Source organism: Entelurus aequoreus, linkage group LG02 (genome assembly GCF_033978785.1).
Source record: "Entelurus aequoreus isolate RoL-2023_Sb linkage group LG02, RoL_Eaeq_v1.1, whole genome shotgun sequence".
In the NCBI taxonomy this organism is placed as follows: domain Eukaryota; kingdom Metazoa; phylum Chordata; class Actinopteri; order Syngnathiformes; family Syngnathidae; genus Entelurus; species Entelurus aequoreus.
Genome location: NC_084732.1, coordinates 73,868,186 through 73,889,553, shown reverse-complemented (window position 1 = coordinate 73,889,553; position 21,368 = coordinate 73,868,186). Strand labels below are relative to the sequence as shown.

Sequence of the window (21,368 nt, the reverse complement as noted above, 5' to 3'; positions counted from 1 at the left end):
GTCACAGGTCCATGAGGCACCATGGAATTTGCCATAACTTTTGTTTTTTTCATATTCATTTTCAATCCACAACATTTGCTGGCATTTGCAAGGTCTTTAAGCATATCTTCCACTTCACTGATTTGCTCTCCCAAGACAACAATGTCATCTGCAAATCTCAGATGATTAAATTTGTCTCCGTTGATATCAACTCCTTTATCCTCCCACTCCAGAGAGCGAAATATGCCTTCCAAACAAGCTGTAAACAGTTTAGGCGAAATTGTATTGCCTTGTCGGACACCCTTCTTTATGTGGATTTTCTCGCTTGGTTTGTGCAGCGTAACTGTGGTAGTGCAGTTTGTGTAGATGTCCTTGAGTAAGTTAATGTACTTATGATGAATTCCTTGATCTTGCAGAGCTTTTAGAACCGACTGTGTCTCCACCGAATCAAATGCTTTTTCATAGTCTATGAAGGCCATACAAAGTGGTTTGTTGTATTCTTGGCATTTTTCTTTGATCTGATTCAATGTATGAATACGGTCCATGGTAGAAAAACCACTCCTAAACCCTGCTTGTTCTCTGGGTTGGTTGCTATTAAGTGTATTTTCCATTCGATTTGTCAGAATTCTTGTAAACAACTTGTATATGTTTGAAAGAAGGCTAATAGGTCTGTAGTTCTTGAGGTCCCTCTTGTCCCCTTTCTTGAAAATGATGATCATGTTAGCTTCTTTCCACTTCTCTGGCACTTTCCCCTGATGTAAGCAAGCTGTGTATAGCTTCGCCAGCTCCTTAGCAATGACATCCTCCCCCTCTTTAATTGTGTCAATTAAAATATTATCTGGTCCTGGTGCTTTCCCTCGTTTCATGTTTTTGACTGCATGCTGCACCTCCCAATATGTGATGTCTGGAATTTCTTCTGAGTCTGTGGATAATTGAAGGTCTACTGACTGACTGCTTTGATAGAGTTCTTCATAAAATTCTTCAATCCTCATCAAAATCATGTCTTGATCTGTGATTTCTGTCCCCTTTTTATCAAGTAATGTTGTTATTTTCTGCTTTCCACTTGCAAGTTTCTGCCTTGTTTTCTTCAAACTTTTATTGTTTTCTATTGTCTCTTGAATTTTAAGGGTGTTGTATTTTCTTATGTCTTGTCTGAGTTTCTTTCGTATTGTCTTGCATGTTTCTGTATATTCAACATTCTGGAATCCCACTCCATCTCTCTTCATATTCCTCCTTTTCTCCATTAGCCACTTTGTGCTATCTGAGAGTTTGGACTCTTGCTTTTTCTTTTCTTTCCCTGCTGTTTTTATAGAGCTCTCATGTACTATGTCAATGAATTTGTCATTCCATTCATCAAGGTCGGAAGTATCTTCTACTTCCAGTCCTTGAAAGCGGACTAGAATATATAATAACAAATTAAAATAGAAATGAATCATGACACACACTAGATAAAACAGAAACATAGATAAAGTAGAAATAAGAGCCTGAAAGCACTGGATAAAAAAACAGATAAGCAAGCAGTGCATTTAAAAACAAGAAGGCGGAGAAATTAGATAAAAGCTGTGCTAAAAAGGTGGGTTTTTAGTCCCTTCTTAAAATGGTCGACCGACTGTGGTGCTCTAAGATGGTCGGGGAGAGCGTTCCAAAGTTCGGGAGCGGTCGAGCAGAAAGCCCGGCGGCCCATAGATTGTAGCTTTGTCCTGATGGGTTTGAGGAGGTTAGTGTTTGAGGAGCGGAGGCTGCGGGTAGGGGGTTGAGGGGAAACTAGGTCCTTGAGGTAGGAGGGGGCGTTGCCGTAGATGCATTGGTGAGTGAGCAGGTTGATCTTAAATTGGGTCCGGGATGCAATAGGGAGCCAGTGGAGTGATTTGAGGAAAGGTGTGATATGATCACGCTTGCACACTCTCGTCAGGATCCTCGCTGCGCTGTTTTGAATGTACTGGAGCTTTTTGATGCTCTTTTTGGGGACCCTGGCGAGGAGTGCGTTGCAGTAATCAAGCCTGGAGGAGATGAAGGCAGGGACGAGTCTTTCAGTGTCGGCTGGGGTGAGTGAGGGGCGGAGTCTTGAGATGTTGCGGAGGTGAAAGAAAGAGGTTTTGAGCAGATAGTTGATGTGGGCTTCAAAGTTCAGGTGGGGGTCCATTTTCACTCCCAGGTTGGTCACAACTGGGGAGAGTGGCAGGTCCTGTCCAGAGAAGGTGATGCTGGTTATGGGGCATGTGTTGATCTGGTGTGGGGTGCCTATTTTCATGACCACTGTTTTTGAGCTATTGAGCTGCAGGAAGTTGATGCTCATCCATGCCTTTATCTCCTCCAGGCAGGTGGTGAGAATGGAGAGGGGCGTTGGAAATGAGGGTGAGGTTTGCATTGTTTGCAGGTAGAGCTGCCTTTATCTCCTCCAGGCAGGTGGTGAGAATGGAGAGGGGCGTTGGAAATGAGGGTGAGGTTTGCATTGTTTGCAGACCCCAAGCATAGTGGTCAAGGAATGGCTAAATCAGGCTAGAATTAAGGTTTTAGAATGGCCTTCCAAAAGTCCTGACTTAAACGTGTGGACAATGCTGAAGAAACAAGTCCATGTCAGAAAACCAACACATTTAGCTGAACTGCACCAATTGACGGTAGGGATGGTGTTCCTGGGATTAAAGGACTCACCTTTTCTACTCCAAACATATTGTTGGGTATTGTGGCCAAACAGCCCAATTTTTGTTTCATCTGGTATCACATGGACAAACTTTCTAGAGGAAAGTTGTGTGGTCACACATAATGGCCTAATGCAGGGGTCAGCAGCCCGCGGCTCAAGAGCCACATGCGCCGCCCTGGTGGCTCTATGGAGCTCTTTAGAAAATGTATGGAAATGGGAAAACAAATGGGGTGAAAAATATATTTTTTGTTTTTGTTTATTATGGTTTCTGTAGGAGGACAAACACGACACAAACCTTCCTAATTGTTTGAAAGCCCACCTTTTAATAGGTTTGTGTTTATGCTTCACTGCCATTTCGCGAGCGCCGTTTTGTCCTACTAATTTCAGCGGCCCTTGAACTCACCATTGTTTGGACTGTGACGCAACAGTTTGTTTACATGTACAACTTTCTCTGAGGCTGCCACAGAAAGACGTGTTTTATGCCACTCCTCCTTTGTCTCATTTTATCCACCAAACGTCTTATGCTGTGCGTGAATGCACAAAGGTGAGCTTTGTTGATGTTATTGACTTGTTGGAGTGCTAATCAGGCATATTTGGTCACTGCATGACTGCAAGCTAATCGATGCTAACCTGCTTTTTTAGACTAGCTGTATGTACATATTGCATCATTATGCCTCGTTTGTTGGTATATTTAATTTCCTTAACTTATATCCTCTGTGTATTTAGTTAGTTTTTTCCATGTCTCATGTGTCATGACACATTATCCGTATGTAATATTGGCTGCACGTCTGATAGTTGTTTGTGTGCCATGTTGTTCCAGACCACAGCAAATGTTACCCAGCTTGCAAAGATTGTAATAAATCCATTAGAAGAAGAGAGCCTGTTGTTTACTTTAACTTGGATACACACATCTATACCTTTGGCCATTTTAAGACAGTCATTTCCAGGAGTTATCTCACCCTCTGAGAAATGTTACTGTTTTCCAATGTTGTAAAAATGTGTACAATAAATATTATATTGCAACATTTCTGTCAACGAAGATTTGCGTCAGCCTGCGACACAGTCATTTTGATAGTAGGCTATTATAGCTAATGAGCCACTTACATCAAGTGTTGCCATCATTATAACACTTATATAAATCCTTTAATTTTTTGCGGCTCCAGACAGATTCCTTTTTTGTATTCGTGGTCCAATATGGCTCTTTCAACATTTTGGGTTGCCGACCACTGGCCTAATGGTATTATTACACAATTGGCCCTTTATGTGATGATCATTATTTACCAACAAACTGATGGAAAACTTTCTTTGGAATCAGAAGTGAAAATGACAAGCAGATATTAAAGTTGCACTTGGAAAAATAACATTAGGTTAAGAAGAACTTCTGAATTTTTTTCAGAATTAGTTTTCTGTCATCAACACGTGTGCTCTAAATTGGTCATGATGTTAAAGGTTATCAGTCTTTTTGTGTCAGCCTTGTGACTGAGCCAGCTGGGAGAGTCTCCAGTTTCCCTGACACCAGACCACATTATCTGTATTGAAACATAACATATGAATATTGCGCTAATGACCACAGTCCAAAAGTTGTCATTTATGTGTGATAATGCTTTTTGTGATTCTACCACATCAATATTATTCATGTTTTCGCTCATTTACTCAAAGACTATCAGGGGTTGTTTTGCCCCTACTTATATGATTAGGATCAAGGCGACTATGTGGGAAAAGGTTTGTTGGAGCCCTGGCATAAAGAGGACTCATGTGGAGTAGCAACAGAAGAACATCAATGGGGTAATGAGTCATGAGGGTTGGTGTGAGTCATAGCACAAATTGAGACGCTGATGAATACTGTAGCTGCACCAACCTGGCTTAAGCAAAATTCCGAATTAAACATGAAAATGTTTTCGAAATTCCATTCAAACGACATGCTTTTGAATGGAGTTTGCAACCAGAAAACAAAAATGCCATTTCAAATTCGAATTGAATGTTTTTACATAGTTCCAATAATGTTACTATGTACAGTCGTGGTCAAAAGTTTACATACACTTGTAAAGAACATAATGTCACGGCTGCCTTGAGTTTCCAATATTTTCTACAACTCTTATTTTTTTGTGATAGAGTGATTGGAGCACATACTTGTTGGTCACAAAAAAACATTCATGAAGTTTGGTTCTTTTATGAATTTATTATGGGTCTACTGAAAATGTGACCAAATCTGCTGGGTCAAAAGTGTACATACAGCAATGTTAATATTTGGTTACATGTCCCTTGGCAAGTTTCACTGCAATAAGGCACTTTTGGTAGCCATCCACAAGCTTCTGGTTGAATTTTTGACCACTCCTCTTGACACAATTGGTGCAGTTCAGCTAAATGTGTTGGTTTTCTGAGATGGATGATGTGTCGTACTTGATCATTTCGCGATATTGCCATATTTTTGCTGAAAGGATTTAGTAGAGAACATCGACGATAAAGTTCGCAACTTTTGGTCGCTGATAAAGAAAGCCTTGCCTGTACCGGAAGTAGCGTGACGTCGCAGGTTGAAAGGCTCCTCACATTTCCCCATTGTTTACAATGCAGCAAGAGTGATTCGGACCGAGAAAGCGATGATTACTCCATTAATTTGAGCCAGGATGAAAGATTCGTGGATGAGGAACGTGAGAGTGAAGGACTAGAGTGCAGTGCGGGACGCATCTTTTTTCGCTCTGACCGTAACTTAGGTACAAGCTGGCTCATTGGATTCCACACTCTCTCCTTTTTCTATTGTGGATCACGGATTTGTATTTTAAACCACCTCGGATACTATATCCTCTTGAAAATGAGAGTCGAGAACGTGAAATGGACATTCACAGTGACTTTTATCTCCATGACAATACATCGGCGAAGCACGTTAGCTACGGAGCTAACGTGATAGCATCGGGCTTAACTGCAGATAGAAACAAAAGAAATAAACCCCTGACTGGAAGGATAGACAGAAAATCAACAATACTATTAAACCATGGACCTGTAACTACACGGTCAATGCTTTCCAGCCTGGCGAAGCTTAAAAATGCTGTTGCTAACGACGCCATTGAAGCTAACTTAGCAACGGGACCTCACAGAGCTATGCTAAAAACATTAGCTATCCACCTACGCCAGCCAGCCCTCATCTGCTCATCAACGCCCGTGCTCACCTGCGTTCCAGCGATCGACGGAAGGACGAAGGACTTCACCCGATCATCCGTGCGGTCGGCGGCTGGCGTCGGATAGCGCGTCTGCTATCCAAGTCAAAGTCCTCCTGGTGGTGTTGCTGCAGCCGGCCGCTAATACACCGATCCCACCTACAGCTTTCTTATTTGCAGTCTTCATTGTTCATTAAACAAATTGCAAAAGATTCACCAACACAGAGTACTGTGGAATTTTGCGATGAAAACCGAGCTTTTTGTATTGGATACAATGTGTAGGAGCCATTTAAGGCATCTTTATTTTTGTGTTGGCATTACTTTCTTTTGTCACTAGGTGGCGGGCATTTTGGTTGAGCAGGGCAGGGCGGAAGGCATATGTAGGAGCACAGGTGAGCCAAACGAGGAAGGACTCAGGTGTGGGAGCACAAACCGTTCTTACCAGCAGCAGACAGCAGCAGACAACAGCAAACCACAGCAGACAACAGCAAAAGGCAGGAGAACATATAACACAATATCACTGCAATAATCCCTGGTATGTTTCATTCACCCTGCAAATTCGTTAATAAATATGCATGAACTGGATTTCCGACTGGACCTCACTTCATATACAATGTTTGCTACTGCGTAGGATCACTCCCTCAAACCTGTTGAGTAATGACAATAAATTGGAACATTTGAAGGTGAAGATTGCCATTACATTCAAGTAAGAACGATGCTCTTCGAGTGAAAAGGACATCAAGAAGAACACCGAAGGACATCAAAAAGCCGCAAGAGGACAAACTGTGCCACGGCCACGCTGCTGCTCATCAGCCAGGGTGATTGGAAACACCTGCCAGCTCTATAGGGTGAGTTGTGTGGAGCTGAAAGCAGCACAAGGGACTTGGCCAAGTTTGTCTGGTGGCAAAGATGATGTACAGCCACAAGGTGGCAAAAATGTGGATCCTGAAAAGGAAAATGTACAATATTTTGGAAAGGGAAAAAGAACCATAACGTATACTGCCAAAAGCTTGGAAATGAAAGTTGACAATTATCATAAAGCAATAGGAGCATGTGTTAAAAAAGCTGCTAAAATAAGGGACACAATGAAACAACTCATGCATTCAAATGAAAATGATGAAATGCATGTCCCACTTGCCGATGATGAACATTTATGTGTTACACTTTCTGATATTGGAGCCCAGGAAAGTGCATTGAATGTCTCAATCACACGCAGTTCCATAACATCGACAACCTCTTCTACCTCATCTGCTCGCATTCGAGCCCAGGCCGAAAAGGCTGCTCTCATGGCAGAGGCTGCTGCATTGGAGAAAAAACATCAGATTGACTCACAACAAAGAATTCAACAGGAACAATTCGCAAAACAACAGGAACAATTCACAAAACAACAGGAACAACTCAGAATGGCAAAGGAAAAGTTGGAAATGGAAACCAAGCTGGCAGCAGCAAATGCAAGGGAGCATGTTTTTGCAACCATGGGATCTAGGGAAGGATCAAGAGTGTCAAGAATGAGCTCTGAATCCCACAAGGGAGCTGCTGCTCCAAAGAAAACAATGCCCTTCTCTGACACAAAGGTCAGGAAGCCAAAACAATTCATATATGAAAAATATACCGACGCTCATTATATGACTCCAAGACAGGCTGCTCTCTCTTTAATGCAAACTGACAATCTGTCAAAATCAACTGTACAAATGAAAAAAGAGGATGTTAAAGGTCATACAGTTCACACTACATCCCCTGTCACAAATGCCATCAAACAAGATCACATTCTAGATTTACTAAAAGCACAACATGATTTTAATGCCTTATTGGTTAAGCAGAATGTCCATTCCTCTTTACCATCAAGAGACGTACCTGTGTTTGATGGAGATCCGTTTCAGCATTTGAATATGGAGTGGAGAAAAAGTGTGACACCTATGACTGTTTGCATTATTTGGAACAATATACTAGAGGGCATCCAAAAGAGCTGGTTCAAAGTTGCCAACATATGCCTCCGTCCCAGGGCTACCAGAAGGCAAGACAGCTACTCAAGGAACATTTTGGTAATGAATATCATATTGCAACAGCATATATGGAAAATACTTTTTCCTGGGGAACAATTAAATTGGAGGATATAAAAGGATTGAGAGCATTCTCTCTATTCCTCAGAAGTTGTTCCAATGCAATGGAAAATCTGGCCTATATGGAAGAAATGAATGTTGTTTCTAATATGAGGACCATCATCCTAAAGCTTCCATACAAGCTCAGAGAGCAGTGGAGGAACAAGGCCTGTGACCTACAGGAGAAGCAAGGCCATCGTGCTATTTTCCCAGACCTTGTGAACTTTATTGAAAAACAAGTCAAAATACTCTCTGATCCACTGTTTGGGAACATTCAGGACCATAAGCAATCAACTGTCAAACCCTCATCCGTCCCTACGCCAAGAGGAAAGTCAAGTCCAAGAAGCAGCTTTGCAACAACATTAATACCCATAGAAACTGTGGAGTCAAATGAAGGAAAAAGGAATGTGATTGTCAAATCTCACAGTTGTCTGTTCTGTAAGAAGAGTGGTCCCACACTGGAGTGCTGTCCACAATTCAAGAGGAAGAAGCACAAAGAAAAAATAGACTTCTTAAAGGAAAAAGGAGTCTGTTTTGGCTGTCTGAAAATAGGACATTTAAGTCGAGACTGCAGAAATCGTCTATTATGTGAAATCTGTAAACAACAACATCCACAAATACTCCACATTGAACAGACAGAACAAACACAAACCAAATCAATTGGAACCAATACTGTTGTCCCACTTCCCAAGCATACTTGTGGTCATATCGGGGCCGGGGATGACCCCCCCATCTACTCCATTGTACCTGTACAAGTTAAAAGCAACAAGGGAGACACAGCGTTACAAACATATGCATTTTTGGATCATGGAAGCACCTCCACATTCTGCACAGAAAAACTGATGCAAAGACTGAACATTACAGGACAAAGAACTAACATCCTTCTCAAAACCATGAATCAAGTGAAACCCGAAACCAGCTACCACATCACTGGACTGGAAATAGCCGGGATAAATACGAATGACTTTATTCAATTGCCTGATGTATTTACACACAAAACCATGCCAGTTTCACCACACAATATTCCAAAACAGCAGGATTTGAAACACTGGCCATATCTAAATCATATCACATTACCTGAAATTGACTCTGACATCGACCTCCTCATTGGCACAAATGCCTCTAAGGTACTGGAACCCTGGGAGGTGGTCAATAGCCAGGAGGACGGGCCATACGCAGTGAGGACCCTATTGGGATGGGTCATTTATGGTCCTTTAAAAGGAGATGACACCAGCAGGCATAATGGCTGCCCTGTTGCTGATGTCAATAGAATATCTATTCTAAACCTGGAGGAGTTATTAGTCAAACAGTACAACCAAGATTTCAGTGAAAGATCCAGTAAGGAAACAGAGGAAATGTCAAGAGAAGAGGAAAATTTTCTTGATATTGTGAGCCACTCTGCAAAGATTAAAGATGAACATTACTGTTTAAACTTACCTTTGAAAGAAGAAGATCCCATCATGCCGAACAACCGTTGTATTGCAGAGCAACGCATCCAGAGCCTGAAACGCAAGTTCAACAAAAATGAAAAGTTCCATAAAGAATATACATCTTTCCTCACAGATATGATTGACAGTGGCTATGCTGAATTGGTACCAGCAGACCAGCTGAATAGAAACGATGGAAGACTCTGGTATATTCCACATCATGGTGTGCACCACTCAAAAAAAGGAACATTAAGAGTTGTTTTTGACTGTGGTGCAGTCTTTAAAGGAACATCACTGAACTGTGAACTACTTCAGGGTCCTGATCTTACCAACTCACTTATCGGAGTCCTCATCAGATTCAGACAAGAACCAGTTGCCTTGACGGCAGACATTAAAGCCATGTTCCATCAGGTTAAGGTGTCTGATAAGCATGTCGACTACCTGAGATTCTTATGGTGGCCTGACGGTGATATGCAGCAAGATCTGACTGAATATAGGATGAAGGTACATCTATTTGGAGCTGTGTCATCACCAAGTTGTGCAAATTTCGCTTTGAGGAAAACTGCTGAAGACAACCAAGCTCATTTTCCACCTGAGGTGACAGACACAGTACGCCATAACTTTTATGTAGATGACTGTTTACGTTCGATTCCCACAGAACAAGAAGCAGTACAATTAGTAAAAGATCTGTCTGCTCTCTGCCAAATGGGTGGGTTTACTCTGTCCAAATGGATCAGCAACAGCCGTGCTGTATTAACATCTATTCCACAAGAGCACAGGGCTAAAGAAATCAAGGAGTTGGATTTGGACAGGGACAATCTACCAATGGAAAGAGCCCTAGGACTACACTGGTGTGTGGAAACTGATGTGTTCAAGTTCACAGTTGTTGTACCAGAAAGACCACACGCTAGACGTGGCATTTTGTCTGTGGTCAGCTCTGTATACGACCCTTTAGGATTTCTAGGACCATTTACTCTGCCAGCCAAAATGATTATGCAGGAGCTCTGCAAGGAAAAGCTTGAATGGGATGAAACCATACCACACGTTTTCTCTCAACAGTGGACAGGATGGCTAGCGGATGTCAGCAAAATGAAGGAGTTTAAAGTTGACACAATGCTGCGAAAGGATCTACAGTTAAAACTGGAGAAATCATTTTTCTGGACGGATAGCACAACCGTGCTTAAATACATAAGCAACGAAACCAAACGCTTTAAAACATTTGTAGATAACAGAGTCTCTTTTGTAAGGGATGCTACCGACATATCACAATGGAGATACGTGTGCACAAAGGAAAACCCTGCAGATGCAGCATCAAGAGGGCTGACAGCAGATCGCTTCCTAGGCTACAAAAATTGGATAAGAGGACCAGATTTTCTCTGGAAAGCAAGCCAAGAATGGCCAATCTTGCAAGTTGAATCCAAAATCTCTGTTGATGATCCAGAGATCAAACCTGGCATCACAGTAAATGCCATTGTCAAAAGTCAGTTGAACCCAACTAACTATTTCATCCACTACTTCTCATCCTGGATGAGACTGAAGATTGCAACAGCCTGGCTTTTAAAAGTAAAGACCGCACTCTTGCAACTGACTAGGAAAAGAAAAGAAGTTCAAACTGCTGTGAGTAGTGTTGAAAATGATCCTGTTAAATTAAAGAAGAAGATTGAAGAGGAGATGCAAGTATTTAAAGCCACACTTCATGGACAGTGCTTATCTCCCCAAGATCTAGTCCAAGCAGAGAATGCAGTCATCTCATTCAGTCAAGGTGAAAGATTTCAAGGGGAAATGTCTGTTCTACAGACTGAGAAAAATGTCAAAAGAAACAGTCATTTGTACAAATTGGATCCAGTGCTGGAGGATGGACTTCTCAGAGTAGGTGGTCGCCTGAATAGGCTAGCAATGCCTGAAGAAATCAAACATCCGATTATTCTCTCTAAGGACCTCCACATATCCACACTACTATTATGCCACATCCATAAGCAACTCGGACATGCAGGAAGAAATTACATGCTGTCTTGTCTCCGCAAAAAATATTGGATCATCAAAGCCAATTCTGCTGCAAGAAAAGTCATAAATGACTGTATTGTGTGCAAACGACAGAGGAGTAAAGTCGGAGAGCAAAAAATGTCAGACTTACCTTTGGAAAGAATCCAACCAGACAAACCTCCATTCACAAATGTAGGAGTGGACTACTTCGGTACTATAGAAATCAAAAGAGGACGAAGTCTTGTTAAAAGGTATGGTGTAATTTTCACCTGCATGGCAAGCAGGGCAGTACACCTGGAAGTTGCACATACACTTGACACAGACTCCTGTATCCATGCATTAAGGAGATTCATCTGTCGAAGAGGTCAAGTTTCATCTCTGAGATCGGACAATGGTACAAACTTTGTAGGAGCGGAAAAAGAATTAAAGACAGTATTGAACAGCTTGAATCAGGATAAAATCCAGAACGCTATGCTACAGCAAGGTATAAAGTGGAACTTTAATCCCCCTGCAGCTTCCCATCACGGTGGTGTATGGGAACGACTAATCCGCATGATACGGAGTGTATTGCGCTCTGTTCTTCGTCAACAAGTACTTGATGATGAAGGATTGCAAACTTTAATGTGTGAGATTGAAGCAATCTTAAATGACCGACCCATAACCAAATCCTCTGATGACCCCATGGACCTGAAAGCGCTGACCCCAAACCATCTTCTTTTGCTAAAAAACAATCCAATATTGCCACCTGGACTCTTTGTAAAGGAGGATCTGTACATCAAACGTAGATGGAAACAAGTACAATACATGGCAGATCTCTTTTGGAAACGATGGACAAAAGAATACTTACCTTTAATCCAAGAACGTCAGCGATGGACCAGAGCCAAGAGAAGTTTTGCCCCTGGTGACATTGTGGTGGTGGTCGATTCCACTGCCCCACGAGGATCCTGGTTACTGGGGAGAATACTGGAAACTATTCCTGATGCAAAAGGTCTTGTACGCACAGTTCGACTAAAGACCAAAAACAGCATACTGGAAAGACCAATAACCAAGATATGTCTCCTCCAAAAGACTGAAATTGAAGATTAATGAAGATTCAAGATTAATGAACTATAAATGCCAACATATTTTTATTTTGAAATTATGAGAAAAAAAAAAACAGAGAAGAAGAATCGTGTAAAAGTGAATTTGAATGGCTCCCTTTCAAGTAATTGTTACAGTGTAAACAATTAGGGGCCGGTGTGTAGGAGCCATTTAAGGCATCTTTATTTTTGTGTTGGCATTACTTTCTTTTGTCACTAGGTGGCGGGCATTTTGGTTGAGCAGGGCAGGGGGGAAGGCATATGTAGGAGCACAGGTGAGCCAAACGAGGAAGGACTCAGGTGTGGGAGCACAAACCGTTCTTACCAGCAGCAGACAACAGCAAACCACAGCAGACAACAGCAAAAGGCAGGAGAACATATAACACAATATCACTGCAATAATCCCTGGTATGTTTCATTCACCCTGCAAATTCGTTAATAAATATGCATAAACTGGATTTCCGACTGGACCTCACTTCATATACAATGTTTGCTACTGCGTAGGATCACTCCCTCAAACCTGTTGAGTAGTGATGGGTGGATGAGGCCTCATGAAGCGTTTCGACACATTGCAAAACTTGTATTGATACTGTGTCGATACTGTGTCACTAAATACTGACATCTGCTGGACATTAAAAATCCCTACAGGTAACCTATGGACCGACTCAACTGACACTGATTTTATGACCTAGTACAGGGGTCGGCAACCCAAAATGTTGAAAGAGCCATATTGGACCAAAAATACAAAAACAAATCTGTCTGGAGCCGCAAAAAATTAAAAGCCATATTACATGTGTCATGAGATATACATTTAATTAAGAGGACTTAAAGGAAACTAAATGAGCTCAAATATAGCTACAAATGAGGCATAATGCTGCAATATGTACATATCGCTAGCCTAAATAGCATGTTAGCATCGATTAGCTTGCAGTCATGCAGTGACCAAATATGTCTGATTAGCATTCCACACAAGTCAATAACATCAACAAAACTCACCTTTGTGCACTCACGCACAACGTTAAAAGTGTGGTGGACAAAATGAGACAGAAAAAGTGGCATAAAACACGTCCTAGAAAGTCGGAGAAAGTTATACATGCAAACAAACTATACGGTGAGTTCAAGGACCGCCAAAATAAGTAGGACAAAACGGCGCTCGCCAAATACTCGAATCAGTGAAGCATGTTTAATATAAACAGTGTGCTTTACAACAATTAGGGAGGTGTGTGTCATGTTTGTCCTCATACAGAAACCATACTAAAACAAAAAAATAGATTTTTTTTCCCCTCATCTTTTTCCATTCTTCATACATTTTTGAAAAATCTCCAGAGAGCCACTAGGGCGGCGCTAAAGAGCCGCATGTGGCTCTAGAGCCGCGGGTTGCCGACCCCCGACCTAGTATATACAATAATATAAACCAAGTCATTGTATTTCATTTAGGATTATTTCATATCTTCATTTAAATAAAAGTATATTTTTATCTTTTTTAGATACAGTCAAATAATGTGAACATGTATCATGACTAGGATGGTAGACGGTGGGGATTGAACCCCAGTAACCAGAAACCCTCCGATTGCTGGCACGGCCACTCTACCAACTTCGCCACGCCGTCATTCCCGTACCTTCTCTAGTAACAGTAGTGATGGGTCCTGCAACACAGATGCATCGAGCTCATAGAGCGAAACCCTGTGTCGGTGCGCGTACCGCTTTTAGAAAGTCACGTGACCGATCATGAGCTGCTTTGGTCACGTGACCGATACGCGAACTGTATCGCACTGACGCCTCCTCTGTGCCCTGTGAGCAACGTTCCCTCTAAGTTGCGCGCCTGCGCAATTGCGCAGTGCTCAAGCGTCCTCCGCGCACACCGTGCGCCGCACAGCCAATATATGCCGCGCACCAAATCAAACCCATCTGAATTCTAAACAAAATAAACACATTTATTCTGTGTAATTTTGAAATGCAACTTTGAGTGACAGTGACAACGAGCGGCCCTAACGGTGTTCGTCAACAACACGCATTGCGCCGCTTCCTAATAAACACAGTTTGGCGCGCAGGTGTCAGTGCGATACAGCTCATGAGCGGTCACGTGACCAAAACAGCTCGTGTTCGGTCACGTGACTTTCTAAAAGCGATACGCGCACCGACACAGGGTATCGCTCTATGAGCTCGACGCATGCACCGATGCATCGGTGTTGCCGGACCCATCACTACTGTTGAGTAATGACAATAAATTGGAACATTTGAAGGTGAAGATTGCCATTACACAATGTGTCCGAATACTTCCGTTTCAACGATTGACGTCAGGCGCATACGTCATCATACGTAAATGTTTTCAACCGGAAGTTTAGCGGGAAATTTAAAATTGCACTTTATAAGTTAACCCGGCCGTATTGGCATGTGTTGCAATGTTAAGATTTCATCATTGATATATAAACTATCAGACTGCGTGGTCGGTAGTAGTGGGTTTCAGTAGGCCTTTAAATCACTATAGGTAACAGCCTAGGCACTGGTGGTGTTATATTTTTTGGTTTAAAAACTTTTTCCCTTTAACGTTAAAATGTGAGTGAATGAATTAAAATTCGATATTCAGATTTTTGCACAAGCCTGGTATCAACGGTCATAAACCCCACTGACGACAAACAGATGTGAAGGGGCTTAAAACACTTAACATGTTTTGCACGTTTTCTGTTTTTTTTTTGCATCCCTGAACCTTGTTGCAGTCTATTAAAATCATCGGCCTTCTACAGTATTTGTATCACTGCTAGGAACGATGTAGGCTTCACAGCATGCCTTGTGTTACATTTTTGTAGAATCAAGTCGATGGTAAGTGTCACATAGTTGTGGCATGTCGGTTCTTTACACCTCGTCTATGGTAAGTACCTGTTCCCAAAGTCCTTTGAGCCACTGAGCACAAGGCCGAGTATTACAGCGCCGGGTGTTGCTGGGCTGAAGAGCTATGTCACAGTGGTCCTTCACTGGGCAGGTAACAATACGCTGTTGCCCGCCTCCTCCGCAAACCTCTGAACACTGGGAACAACACAAACAAAAGGCGTGCAATGTATGGGTGGCTAAAGTGCACATCCTTGGATTTTTATATTTGAAGAAAAAATATTTGATATTTGTAGTTCACATGCACGGATGATTTTGCCACTAAGACCATTTTTTGAAGCTCGTTCTATTAAGTTTAGCTGGTAAGAAATGTAGGCTAAAGGGAGGAAAAAAAATTTACATTTGGCAAAATTCAGTTTAATAGCATACCATATTTTTCGGACTATAAGTCGCATTTTTTTTCATAGTTTGGCCGGGGGTGCGACTTATACAAACGTTTGTACTCAGGAGCGACTTATGTGTGAAACTATTAACACATTACCGTAAAATATCAAATAATATTATTTAGCTCATTCACGTAAGAGACTAGACGTATAACATTTCATGGGATTTAGCGATTAGGAGTGACAGATTGTTTGGTAAACATATAGCATGTTCTATATGTTATAGTTATTTGAATGACTCTTAACATAATATGTTACGTTAACATACCAGGCACGTTCACAGTTGGTTATTTATGCGTCATATAACGTACACTTATTCAGCCTGTTGTTCACAATTCTTTATCTATTTTAAATTGCCTTTCAAATGTATATTTTTGGTGTTGGGTTTTATCAAATAAATTTCCCCCCAAAATGCGACTTATATATGTTTTTTTCCTTCTTTATTATGCATTTTTGGCCGGTGCGACTTATACTCCGGAGCGACGTATACTCCGAAAAATACGGTAATTAGGATCTCAAAAAGACTTGAAAGATGAATGGCACCACACTGCAAAAAGTCAGTCAAGAATTTTTTTTTTTTTAAATTAGGGGTATTTTATTTGAACTAAGCAAAATTATCTGCCAATAGAACAAGAAAATGTGGCTTGTCAAAACTTTCCAAAACAAGTAAAATTAGCTAACCTCAATGAACCCAAAAATACTTTAAAATAAGTATATTCTCACTAATAATAAGTGCACTCTCTTGGTAGAAAAAAAAGAGACCTTTTTGTTCAATATGTTGAAAAATATTCTTAAATTAAGTAAATGCTAGTGCCATTATCTTGACATAATGATATGCACTCGGCATCATGATTTTTTTTTTCATGCTTGAAGTAAGAAATTATTACTTTAGAAAAGTAGTTTTATATTTGTGAGTGTTGATGACACAGCTTTGCAACAGTTGATATTCTAGTTCCAAGCATGTTTTACTCAATATAGGTAATCAAATCTCAGCTACAAGCTGTAATATCTTACTGAGATAATTTAGGACCAAAACCCTTAAAACAAGTAAAACACTAACATAAAATCTGCTTAGTGAGAAGAATTATCTTATCAGACAGAAAATAAGCAAATATCACCCTTATTTGAGATATTTAATCTTACTTAGATTTCAGTTTTTGCAGTGCATGTCATAAACATTCTTTTTAGACATCTCCCACTGGAGCAGAAAGAGTAAGTGGTAACCACAACGTCTCAGTTGAAGGGGTATGTTACTCACCTGCCCCCAGGAGGAGGTGTACCAGTCTAAACATGGCTGAAGGTTACAGGGAACTTGGCTTTGTGGCCTGGAGGACATGGCTCGACAGTGGAATGGTCGCAGAGGCCGTTGATCCCGCATGTCGAAACACTGGACCTCCCGCGATTTAACGCCAACGCCACAACTCTTGGTGCACTAGAAAAGGACAACAAGAACGAGGGGTGGGAAGAAGCATCGATAGGTCAATAGGCTTTACGAACCCCACATTATACAAACTTGACGATTTACGAACAAAAGACTAGGGCTGTGAATCTTTGGGTGTTCCACGATTCGATTCAAAATCGATTTTTTTCGATTCAACGCAATTCTCGATTCAAAAACGATATTTTCCAGATTCAAAACGATTCTCTATTCATTGAATACATAGGATTTCAGCAGGATCTACCCCAGTCTGCTGACATGCAAGCAGAGTAGTAGATTTTTGTAAAAAGCTTTTATAATTGTAAAGGACAATGTTTTATCAACTGATTGCAATAATGTAAATTTGTTTTAACTATTAAATGAACCAAAAATATGACCTATTTTATCTTTGTGAAAATATTGGACACAGTGTGTTGTCAAGTTTATGAGATGCGATGCAAGTGTAAGCCACTGTGACACTATTGTTCTTTTTTTTATATATATAAATGTCTAATGATAATGTCAATGAGGGATTTTTAATCACTGCTATGTTGAAATTGTAACTAATATTGATACTGTTGTTGATAATAATCATTTTTGTTTCACTACTTTTGCTTTGTTCTGTGTCGTGTTTGTGTCTCCTCTCAATTGCTCTGTTTACTGCAGTTCTGAGTGTTGCTGGGTCGGGTTTGGTTTTGGAATTGGATTGCATTGTTATGGTATTGCTGTGTATTGTTTTGTTGGATTGATAAATTTAAAAAAATAAAAAACAAAAAATAAAAATGAAAAAATAATTTATAAATACAAAATAAAAAATAGATTTTTTAAAAATGAGAATCGATTCTGAATCGCACAACGTGAGAATCGCGATTCAAATTCGAATCGATTTTTTCCCACACCCCTACAAAAGACCGTCCAAATTATGCTTTGTTGTACGAGCCTTGTCTCAGTGTACAAACTTTTCATCCATCCAATGTGTAGCTTGCAGCGCAGTCATTTTGTGCCAGGCAGCACATCCATTTTGGGCGGGCTTATCACTCTTCGTGTCAGCTCGGCAGTTCTGTCGTCAGCTACTGTGCGAGTTGCTACTTTGTGCGCTTTCAAGTTGTCCTTTCTAGCCTTTATACAGATGTTTTTAGTTTTTCCAGATTAAAATGAGTCCAAAGAAAGCAATGGTCAAACATTCAGGAAGTATCCGCAGCGTTGTCGACACTGCCTCCTCCCTCTTTCTTCCGCTCCACACCAAGAAGACTAAACAAGGTTTAAAGTGGATTTCATTTAGTATTCCTAATCATTGTATCGACCCGGCTGTTAACATTAGAAGTTTTATGATTTCCTGTGAGTGCACCACAGGGCTAGTGAGAGTGTGTGTGCGTGTTGGCAAGGCGGCTGAAAATGAGGACAGTTCAGCTAGTTGTTGTTTTGACTTTGTTATTGAATAGAACAGTGATTCATCACCTTCTTGTTAGGTTTGATATACAATCACTTTATATTTGTTACGGCGCACGCGCAGTCTGCTTCTCCCTCCTCTGCGGGACCACCTAGAGCAGTGGTTCTTAACCTGGGTTCGATCGAACCCTAGGGGTTCAGTGAGTCGGGCTCAGGGGTTCGGCGGAGGTCAAGACACACCCGATTCATCGTGTAAATAAAAACTTCTCCCTATCGGCGTATTACGGATACGGCAACAGCAGAAGTCACACTGATTTGCAGGTGTGTAATTTGTTGTGAGTTTATGCACTGTGTTGGTTTTGTCATGGTGATATTCATGCACGGTTCATTTTGTGCACCACTAAAAAAACATGGTAACACTTGTATGGGGAACATATTCACCATTAATTAGTTGCTTATTAACATGCAAATTAGTAACATATTGGCTCTTAACTAGTCATTATTAAGTACTTATTAATGCCTTATTCGGCATGGCCTTATCATAACCCTAACCCTCTAACCCTGGCCCTAACCCTAACCAAATAACTCTAAATTAAGTCTTTGTTACTTAGCATATGTTCCCCATACTAAAGTGTACCAAAAACATAACTTTGTCTTGAATTTGAAAAAAATAAACATTTTATTTTTCACTAAAGAACGTTCGATGAATGCGCATATGAAACTGGTGGGGTTCGGTACCTCCAACAAGGTTAAGAACCACTTTCCTAGAGGCTCCGCTGTGAGCTCCACAGGACACGCCCCTGCGCTTGCTGCACAGACAGTGCCCACGTGTCTCCGCAGCCGGAGACAATCAGCAATCTGCGCACCTGGACCTGATGAGAGGGAGCTGAATAAAGGACCAGTGGACCCAAGGATCCTGGCGGGAACTTAAGTTTCTCAATGGTGTACCTGTAAGCCGACACAAGCTTTATGCTCTCTTTTGCTGTCTCCGCGTTTCTTCCCCGTGCTTGATTTGTCCCCTGTCTTCTCCCTTGTGCCCGCAGTGTTTTCCTTCCGTTGCCTTGGTTTCGAGCTGTGTGTTCAATCCCTTGGACTTCCCCCCCCTGGATCTCGACTGCCTTCCCGGATCTCGACCCCCTCGCATGGACACGGACTCTGATGCTTCTCTCTCGCCCTTGGATCTTTCGCCTGCTTATGGACATCCTTTTTGCCTCGCCCTCTTGGACTTTCAGTTTGGAACAACACCTCCCGGTAACACTAAACAGATAACTGCTTCACATAGTCTCACACCATACACTCTCTTGATTTTAGTCACACTCCATTCTATAGTTTATTAAGTATATTGTTCATTATTTATTATATTATATTGTTGATATATATAATAAATACATAGAGCAATATTCCCCCTGGTGTCTGAGCCGTCATCTCCCTCTGTTAAAACATAATATCGTCTCCACAGTGTACAAACTTTTACTAAAATATGAACTTTTGTGGAGGCTGGAACCCAATTATTCATGTTTAAATTGTTTCTTATTGAGAAGGTTGCTTTAATATACATATTGAATACACTATTAACGAACCCTGTTCAAGAACCAACTAAGTTCGTAAATCGAGGCGCCACTGTATTACGATACTTCTTCCTCCGATTTAATACAGATTTTCTTTTAAAAGTCATGTTTTGGGCAACTGTAACTCCAAAACGACCTTCACCTCAACTTCGCCACGTGTCGCTGCACCGCTACTTTGCTGTGTGGCATTAAGAGGTGAACAAGGCAGTAGGAGAAGTCGACAGTTCAGAAGCAGAAGCTGGCATGGTGGCGGCATTTGGAGGCATTCCGTCTTTCAAATGGAAGAAGGAACCAATACGCTGGACAAAGAGTAGGACAAAGTCATCTCACGAACAATACACTGAAATATCAGCAACGTCTGCAACGGTTAGTCAGCTCGTAAATTTGTGGCCGACAAATGTATTTCTCGATATTAGTCTTTGACGTCGCTTGTGTCTTTCTGGGCACAAATGAACATGCAGGATAAGTTAGCATGACTGTGAAGCAACAGGTAGAAAAAGATGGCTGTGATCACTGGCAACACCGAAGCGAGTGAAACATTGAAATTATGGGAATACGTCAAACATACAAATACCTTGCTACATTTTCTTTTCAGTAATCTTTGATGGGTCTGTAAGGCAGAAGCATGTAAAGCGCAGGCATTTTGGACATCTGGATGATGCGGTTTTGGACACTCGCAAGACAGAAAATTAGCTTGTTGCCTATAGCTAGCTAACATAGGAGAGATACTGAGTTGTGTCATTATAGCCGGAATACGCCAGATAAACCTTCTCTGAATATGTTTTTGTAGGTTTCAGAACACATACAAAATGCACTTTTCTTTTTGAGGAAGCTAGATAGCTTTGGTGTTGTTTTTGTTTGTTTTTATTGCTGCTAATTTGACTGTCCTTTGTTTACCTAACAAATGATACTGTTTTTTTTTATCAGCACTTTGCCTGTCGTTTCTTTTGTATCAATGTTTCTTACCAAAACATGTCTTTTTCTCAGCTGTGGTCCGTATGATACTCAGTTGTAATACACTTTTCCAGCATTTGTGGCAGAAATTACAATTTCAAACAAACCGAAGAAGTTTGGAGTCTTAGAGATGTGTTTTGAGGCAAAAATTAGGACTTCTACCCGTGTTTTATTTTGCACTTTAATCTTATTGACAGTTTAGTTAAAAAATATATTCATCATTGCTTTATTTAAATTTTTTTAGCACAACATAATTGGATGTACATGTATTTTTTTTAGTTATTTATGAGTTTTTGCTTCTGCTTGGATTAGTACTTACTTTTCTAGCCTGACCTAAGCCTAAGGTTTATGTATTAAACAAATCATAATCTTTGTGATTAACACATGGGTTCATATTATTTGACAAGGTTG

General features: G+C 41.0%; 1 protein-coding gene across 1 annotated transcript in view; it reads right to left on the bottom strand.

The window, feature by feature from the left end:
* Positions 1 to 21,368, bottom strand: part of LOC133642350 (A disintegrin and metalloproteinase with thrombospondin motifs 7) — a 301,060-nt gene that overhangs the window by 52,392 nt on the left and 227,300 nt on the right. The window contains exons 21-22 of the mRNA XM_062036489.1: positions 16,888 to 17,061; positions 15,238 to 15,384 (exon numbers count right to left, since the gene is read on the bottom strand). Coding sequence (XP_061892473.1) covers positions 15,238 to 15,384; positions 16,888 to 17,061 — 321 coding nt within the window. The remainder of the gene's footprint in view (positions 1 to 15,237; positions 15,385 to 16,887; positions 17,062 to 21,368) is intronic.